The 9,408-nt window shown below is 39.6% G+C and overlaps 1 protein-coding gene across 1 annotated transcript; it reads left to right on the plus strand.

Annotated features, from left to right (window-relative positions):
• On the plus strand, positions 1-9,024 carry LOC137075030 (zinc finger protein 585A-like). Its single transcript, XM_067443187.1, has 2 exons — positions 1-128; positions 4,511-9,024. The coding sequence occupies exons 1-2, from the start codon at positions 44-46 to the stop codon at positions 6,106-6,108; spliced, it is 1,683 nt and encodes a 560-aa protein (XP_067299288.1). The 5' UTR covers positions 1-43; the 3' UTR covers positions 6,109-9,024.
• Positions 9,025-9,408: the final 384 nt, after the last annotated feature.

The following is a 9,408-nucleotide window of genomic DNA, read 5'->3' on the forward strand; positions in this document are numbered from 1 at the left end:
CCTGGTGAAGCGACTGAGATCCACGTGACACACTATTTTAAAGATGGCGTTTATTAAAGAGGAGAGTGAAGACGTGACGATTGAAGAAACATTCAGAGTCAAACATGAAGATACTGAGGAACAAACAGGTTTGTTTTTATTCTTTCTTCACTCATTCTGCCTCATGCTTCTCTTTATCTATGCTTATAGATGTAACTCATGACAAATTAAATAAGACCAAACAACAAAGGAATAGCCAAAACGTAACAACTATAAGCTGCAGTGTGTGAATTTTAGCAGCATCTAGTGGTAAGATTGTGCATTGCAATTGCCCATCATTCACCGCCCCCCTCCGAAGGACATAGAGAAGCTACGGTGACCGACACAGGACAAAGATGTCGTCGTCTGAGACAGCAGAGAGTAGCTAGCGCTCTGTAGAGAAGTTTGTCCGTTTAGGGCTACTGTAGAAACATGGCACCGATTTCACTTTAAGGGGACCCACGGTGTGTGTAGGTAGAAATGGCTCATTCTAAGGTAATACAAACACAATGGCTCATTATGTAAGGTCTTTATACACCACTGAAATCATAGTTATGTATATTATACTGTATTTCTCTCAATAGTTCCTCATAAATACTACACACTGAACCTTTAAAGGGTCATGAAACCCCAAAACACCTTTTTTGAGATGTAAACAGATATGTAAAGGCTGCACATCATTGAAAACACTAAGGGTACTCATTAATGTTATTCATGTGTGAAAAAAAGTATTTTTGCATTTTTCAGAGCGATTTCTGTCTTCCGGTTTGAAAAGCTGAGTCAGAGCAACGTAAACCGCATGTGTTTGGGCTCTCAGTGAAAGAGTGTGCATATTTGGACAAATATAGATTTAGTTGCCGAGTGACAGCGCCGATCGTCACGGCAACCCAGCGCACGTCGCTCTCTGCTTCAGATACGCGGTCGAGACTATGAAACCTCAAACCCCTTCGCTTTTACCCCAATCTAGAATTATGCCGCCTTCACGTGCCATCAGAAATTTGATCATTCCGACTTCAGCCCCTGAGTCAAGTCCTCAGAGTGCAACACTGACCAAAGCCACGGACATTTTGTGTGTGGTTGGCACACAACCCTGAAGCCGGCATCGCCCTAGAGCCGTCCTATACTGCCTAAGCTGCCCATTGTCTGTGTATTATGGCGTGAGGAAGCGACGGCCGGGAGGGGGGAAGGGGGATGTCACGGTTTGGGTTTATTTTTTTATGTTAAAGGCTGATTTATACTTCTGCGTCGGGCCTACGCCGTATCCTCTATGCTGCAAGTTACGCGTCGGTTTTAATTTATACTTTTGCATTGTTGTCTGCATCAATGTGCAATTACACATGCAGACCACTAGTAGGCAATGTCCACAGGCATGTTGATAGTAACCCACAGTATCAAGACAAAAGTCAAAGAAGCAGCAGCTTGTTGTGTACATTGTCGGAGTAGCAGCAGCAGTGATGGCAGCAAATAGAATGGCAAATTTTCTTGCAGCTTGAAATGTTGTATCTAATCAAAATTAGGCATTACTGATGATTGATTGATTGATTTAGTGGATTTAAATAATAGGCAATGTGGCGCTGGAGTGCGTTTTTGAAATCATGCAAGCTGTGTCCCAAAGTGAAGTGCGCGCACTTTGAAGGCCGCATTTGAAGTGCGATTACGTCATACCGGCACTACGAAGGCTGTCCCAAAGTGAAGGGTGAACCCTCCGAAGGCTGCATTTGAAGTGCGATTACGTCACAGCGGCACTGTGAAAGCTGCACCTCTGAAGGCCGCATTTGAAGTGCGATTACGTCACAGCGGCACTACGAAGGCTGTCCCAAAGTGAAAGCTGCACCTCTGAAGGCCACATTTGAAGTGCATTTGCGTCACAGCGGTGTGACGAAGGCTGCTGCAATACATGAGCGACTTCAAAATGCACCCTTCGGTTCTCAGGCAAAGGAAGGGAACAGCAGATGGAACCTTCCCACAACTTCGCAGCCTTCCCTATCCCAGAATTCATAGCACACTGGTGGTCCGCATTCCCACGGCACTCGATCAGATTTCCCAGTTAAAGACGGTATAGCGGCCGGTAACTCAAGTGTAGCCTGGATACTATTGAACACAACAGCGCAAGCGCTTGAAGTAAATAAAACGTTTAGTGCATTCGCACAGTTCCCAGTTCCCTGCCCTGAGCAACCAAGATAAACTTTAATTTCCCAATTTTTAAATGTTATTTATTTCTCAACCATTCTCTCAAGAAGAGGAATCAGTCCAGTATCACCCTTTTCGCTGTTTCTTTCTTTTTGTTCATACACTTTCTTTAAATAGCCTTCAAAATATAATCTGCGCGGGGCTGTATTTACGTCCTGTTCCCGCTATTCCGCACCGCACCATTTCGCTCGCGCGTAAACTTCACTCCGTGCTCAACCACTATAAATTATTTTATTCCCGACCCGACTGATCCAGCTAAATTTAGATTTTGTTTCCAGAATCTATCTTTTAAATTTCTCTTACAGAAAGAGAGACACTGGGGATGGGCAATCATTTATTTTTCTTATAGCCTAGGCTACTGTTAGCACCGTAGCTAAAAAAAATATCACAGAAAAATAGGCTAAATCAAATGTGACATCTGTCACTCAGAATTATAAGAAAAAATGCAAATAAACGAAAACTGCTGACTTGGATGCTAAAATAAAGTTTTTTATATGAATGAATGAATGTATGTTCACTGACGACGGTCACCGAAAGATCGATCCTCCTAAGGCTGAATGTGTGGCCGACACAGAACAATTTAAATGGCTAGGCTATATTATTAGCTTATCATTTTTTATGCAAGTTATTTGTAAATTAAACAAAGAAACTGCTGTCTATTGTTCATTTTTGTTCACTTCAAATGTAGGCTAAAATAAAGAGAAGTGGTTATTCTATAGCCTACATTGTTTATTTGCTTTCTATAGCTTTCGAAGTGCGCACCCTTCACTTTGGGACACAGCTGCAGAGTGCTCGTGGCCACTATTTTCAGTATCGGTGGCTCGTGCACAGACAATCGCTTCAATCGAATGCCGCTGTGGAGACTTTATTCGTTCTGTTGAAATCACAAAACGAAATGCACCCAAATGTGTCCCTGTTCTTGATATATAATCACAGATTAACATATTTTGGCTTTAATTGAGAAAATAAACTATACAATGGTGGATTAGATCTCAGAACATCTGGCCTGCTTATCAGAAATTCTACCACTATACCATCAAGAGCTCACACACACTCACAGCGCATCTATATATTTATTCACTAATATAAATAATCTCTAGACTAAAAAAAATATTGTGTTATGTAGCAGATGTAAGGATGAAACTATCATCCCATTTCTGGACACACACACACCCATCATTTGTTTTTATTTTTAATTTATTGACCTGAGGGAGGGGTTCTGACAGACCAATTACAGCCCTTAGAATTGGTAGAATTGACGTGTTGTTACGTTTTTGGAGAGGTGCAAGTCAGTGTACGTCGTAGGCTACGCGTGCAACACAGCCTACAGTGTAGCTACGGCGTACACTCGACGCAGAAGTATAAATCAGCCATTAGAGCTTACTTTTAATCTGTTTATCTGTTCTGTTCAGGTTTGCCTTTCCTTGTTTATCTTCCTGTCATTTATTTACTTTAGTTCTTTCCATGTTTGTCTCTATGGTTTCTAATCGATTGTTAGTTCTTCTTAGTTCTCTGTCTATTTAAGCCCTGTGTTTAGTCCTGTTCATTTGTCTGTCTTCGCTGTATACTTGGTCGATCTGTTCCTGGCTTATTCCTGAGAGGTTTTTTTTATGTTCTTAGTAAATAAAAGTTGAACTGCTGCAAGTAGATCCTTTTTCACCTCCGCTGTAAAACCCAGTCAGTGACACTCAGATGTAATGTCCACAATGCAATGAGAACGGAAATGTGGCCTCAATATAGTTGCCTCATATTTCTACCCATTGTATATCAATACTTTTGTGTATTTGTTTCAACAACAGTTTTTTCCCCCATAACAACTGGGAAATTTGTCAGAATATCAGACTTGCCTTGTTTTGGTGTTACACACACACAGACACACACACACACACACACACACACACACACACACACACACACACACACACACACACACACACACACACACACACACACACACACACACACACACAAAAGCAAGATTTTTGAACATTTGTTGACTTCATTATTCTAATTAGATCCAGGAACCTACAATATATATTTGACCAACCTACAGGATCCCAATGCAGTGTTCTACAGAGGGTTTTTATAAAGGTTGTTTTTTGGGATGTGTCCAAAAGAAAGTTAAGAGTTAACAGTATTAATAAAAGGTTCTGAGATAACAGGCTACAACTTTATTGAGTTGTTTAATGGGTTTAATATCTAGTATACTTGTTGTTGGGTTTTACATGTCTAAAGGTTTTTATATCTGTTGCTTTGTGCCATTAAATTGGTGTTAACTTGTTTTTGTTTCGTTTCACTCTAGACCTGATGGAGTTGAAAGAGGAGAGTCAAGAACTGAATGAAATGGAAGAGAAAGATCAGTATGAGAAATGTCATGATTTCATGAATGATGAAGAATCTTTTAGTTACTCACAGACTCATAAAACAGAAACTGGAGACCTCCAGATGACAGTTCACACTGGAGAGAGTCCTTTCACCTGCCAACAGTGTGGAAAGAGTTTCAGTCGAAAAGACAGTCTTAAAATCCACATGAGAGTTCACACTGGAGAGAAGCCTTTCACTTGCAAACTGTGTGGGAAGAGCTTCTCACTAAAAGGAAATCTTAAGACTCACATGATAGTTCACAGTAGAGAGAGGCCGTTCACATGCTCTCAGTGTGGAAAGAGTTTTACACAGAAAAAAACCCTTAATGTCCACATGAGAATTCACACTGGAGAGAGCCATTTCACCTGCAGACTGTGTGGGAAGAGTTTCACTCAAAAACAATGCCTTGAAGAACACTTGAAAATCCACTCTGGAGCAAAGTCGATCGTATGCCTTCAGTGTGGAAAGAGTTTTACACAGAAAAAAAATCTTAATGCCCACATGAGAGTTCACACTGGAGAGAAGCCTTACTCCTGCCAACACTGTGGAAAGAGCTTCTCACTAAATGGACAGCTTAAAACTCATGTGAGAATTCACACAGGAGAGAAGCCATTCATATGCTCTCAGTGTGGAAACAGTTTTAAACAGAAAAGAGACCTTAATGCCCACATGACATATCACACTGGAGAGAAGCCTTATACCTGCAAACTGTGTGGGAAGAGCTTCACACAGAAAGATAGTTTTAAGACTCACATGACAATTCACACTGGAGAGAAGCCGTTTGTTTGTGATCAGTGTGGAAAGAGTTTCAGACGTAAAGCGCACCTTAATCATCACATGAGGATTCATTCAGGAGAGAACTGTTTTATATGTCATCAGTGTGAAAGGAGTTTCTCGGATAGAAATCACCTTGAGAATCATGTAAAAATTCACATCGGAGAGCAGCCTTACATGTGTCATCAATGTGGAAAGAGTTTTACAAACAGGGAAAACCTGGAGGATCACATGAGAGTTCACACTGGAGAGAAGCCTTTCACCTGCCCTCAGTGTGGAAAGAGCTTCACGGTTAAAGGAGACCTTTATGTTCACATGAGAGTTCACTCTGGAGAGCAGCCTTACAAGTGTCTTCAGTGTGAAAAGAGTTTCACAGACAGGAATCAACTTGAGAATCATGTAAAAATTCACATCGGAGAGAAGCCTTTCATGTGCCCTCACTGTGGAAAGAGTTTCACATACAGAGCACACCTTGAGTATCACTTAAGAATTCACACTGGAGAAAAGCCTTTCACCTGTCCTCAGTGTGGAAGGAGCTTCACAGTTAAAGGAAACCTTAAGCTGCACATGAGAATTCACACTGGAGAGAAGCCTTACAAGTGTCTTCAGTGTGAGAAGAGTTTTACAATTAAAGGAAACCTTAATATTCACATGAGGGTTCACACTGGAGAGAAGCCGTACAACTGTCTTCAGTGTGACATGAGTTTCCCATATCACATAAGCCTGAAACAGCATTTGCAAACTCATTCTGAAAAGAAATAAAAGGTTTCCTCAGTGTGACAAGCGGTTTAGAAAAAGGAGTGATTTCAACAATCATCTGCGCATTCACTCAACAATTGAGTGACAATTCAATTGTGATCAGTGTAATAAACGTTACTCTTAAAAACCTGATTCCAAGAAAATTGGGACTGTACAAATGTGAAGAAAAACAGATTGCAATGATGTGGAAGTGTCAAATTTCAATATTTTATTCAGAATACAACATAGATGACATCAAATGTTTAAACTGAGAAAATGTATAATTTTAAAGGAAACAAGTTGATTTTAAACTTTATGGCATCAACAATTCTCAAAAAAGTTGGGACAAGGCCATGTTTACCACTGTGTGGCATCCCCTCTTCTTTTTATATCAGTCTGCAAACGACTGGGGACTGAGGAGACAAGTAGCACAAGTTTTGGAATAGGAATGTTGTCTCATTCTTGTCTAATACAGGCTTCTAGTTGCTCTACTGTATTAGGTCTTCTTTGTCGCATCTTCCTCTTTATGATGCGCCAAATGTTTTCTATGGGTGAAAGATCTGGACTGCAGGCTGGCCATTTCAGTAGCCGGATCCTTCTTCTACGCAGCCATGATGTTGTAATTGATGCAGTATGTGGTCTGGCATTGTCATGTTGGAAAACACAAGGTCTTCCCTGAAAGAGACGACGTCTGGATGGGAGCATATGTTGATCTAGAACTTGGATATACCTTTCAGCATTGATGGTGCCTTTCCAGATGTGTAAGCTGCTCATGCCACACACATTCATGCAACCCCATACCATCAGAGATGCAGCTTCTGAACTGAGTGGTGATAACTTAGGTTGTCCTTTCCTCTTTAGTCCGGATGACATGGCGTCCCAGTTTTCCAAAAAGAACTTCAATTTATGATCTATCTGACCCCAGAAGAGTTTTCCACTTTGCCACAGTCCATTTTAAATGAGCCTTGGCCTAGAGAAAACGCCTGCGCTTCTGGATCATGTTTAGATATGGCTTCTTTTTTGACCTATAGTTTTTTAGCTGGCAAAGGCAAATGGCACGGTGGATTGTGTTCACCGACAATGTTTTCTGGAAGTTTTTCTGAGCCCATGTTGTGATTTCCATTACAGTAGCATTCCTGTATGTGATGCAGTGCCGTCTAAGGGCCAGAAAATCACGGGCATCCTGTATGGTTTTCCGGCCTTGACCCTTACGCACAGAGATTGTTCCAGATTCTCTGAATCTTTCGATGGTATTATGCACTAGGGGTGTGATGAGATCTTGTGCCACGATATCTCGCGAGACTAAACTGCGATGAGATTTCTAGTTGAGGTGAAAATCTGTCTCATATTCTCATGACCTGGTCATGAAGGAGTGTAAGGGTGAAGTTAATATAACGGCTCCACTCTAGTTTTGCTTTTTATAGAAATACAAACAATTTCATTCAGGTGGATAATCATAACAGTCGCTTGAATTCGCTTCAATTCCATCAGCTCATCTAGAATGAGTTGTTCGAGTCTTGCGCAGCAGTGATCACGCGATGAGAGGATGAGCTGTGTTAGTGAAGCTCTTGCATTCAGCGCATTACGAGTGTGTGTGTGTTACATGTTAGTGGACAAGACCGTGGCGGAGGATTTGTTGCGCAACAGAAGCGCCAGACTTATATTTTAAACTGCGCTCAGCACCACCACTCCCTAATCACAGTATACGCACGATCACGAAATTGAAAGTTAACGGGAATGCACATTCAAAACACGACTTTAGTAGTTAATGCTGTTTGAAAGGGGCTCCCTGAGGCATGTGAATTTCTCCCAATATTAAAGCTAGTTGTAGCCATCTCTTATCTCTATCTGTGTTTTAAAGATTTTTTATTTCTCTATTTGCACTTTAAATATTGAGTACTTTGATTATGATTATTGTTTGCACTTAATATCTATGATCAATTTGTAGGAAGGAGTTCAGTCAGGAGGTCAAAAGAAGCTCATGTGCAGTTCTTACTGAAGAGACAATCAAAGAATACAGTACTGTTGTCTTTTACTGTATATGATAATTCATATTAAGAAAGTGGAAATGAAATGGCATTCATTACAAGATGATTAGTTAAAACATTTCAAGTGCAAACTATTTTTAATTTCTAGTCATGTATTTCATCATTGTGGATTTCTTAAAAATACTATGTAAAATCTTGACTCGTTCTCGTGTCTTGTCTCGCAAGATAAGTGTCTCGTCACACCCTTATTTTTCAGTGTAGATGATGATAACTTCAAACTCTTTGCATTTTTTTTCTGAGAAACTCCTTTCTGATATTGCTCCACAATTTTTCGCCGCAGCATTGGGGGAATTGGCGATTGAGACACTGCCACTCTGAGAGGCTCTTTTTATACCCAATCATGTCAATATGCCAATTGACCTAATCAGTTGCAACTTGTTCCTCAAGCTGTTTTTTATATGTACAGTTAACTTTTCCGGCTCCTTATTGCTACCTGTCCCAACTTTTTTTGGAATGTGTAGCGCTCATGAAATCCAAAATGAGCCAACATTTTGCATGACATTTCAAAATGTCTCACTTTCAACATTTGATATGTTATCTATATTCTATTGTGAATAAAATGTAAGTTTATGAGATTTGTAAATTATTGCATTCCTTTTTTATTCACAATTTGTACAGTGCCACAACTTTTTTGGAATCAGCTTTGTATGAATACACATGAAAAGTCATGTAAATGTGAGAGCCTGTTTGTGTTGTTTGTTATTATAACAATAGAACATTTTTATGTGTAAAAACAAGGATACATTCACACCGCAATCCATTTAACAAGGTGAATTAAAAAAACTGATGTTTTTTTTCATAGGTTTAACTTGACATTTTCCAAAGCTTCATGTGTGTATGAGTGATTTGTGTGTATGTCTTTGTTTAATGTGTTCTGATTTAGTTAATAAAACTTGTGCAACTAATAAATGTGAGTATTTGATTCTGATACAATGTTTGCAAATCAAAGTCACTAACCATTTCTGATCTTGCTACATGCTCTAGTAGTACAGTACACATATAGTACCACGGAAATAATAACCTTTCTGAGAATTAATAGACAATACTGAGCGTTCGCTGGGTGGATAGGTTCATTGATTGTAACCTTGTAATAGATTATTGGAATATAATTCTGCATAAAGCTTATCCTTACAGCTGATTAACTGACCCTTACAATAAGTTATTAATATATATAGCTATTTTGCAAGACTAATATATATATATATATATATATATATATATATATATATATATATATATATATATACACACACACTGTATATACACTCACCTAAAG

This window comes from Pseudorasbora parva, chromosome 5 (assembly GCF_024679245.1).
Source record: "Pseudorasbora parva isolate DD20220531a chromosome 5, ASM2467924v1, whole genome shotgun sequence".
NCBI classification, from domain to species: Eukaryota; Metazoa; Chordata; class Actinopteri; order Cypriniformes; family Gobionidae; genus Pseudorasbora; species Pseudorasbora parva.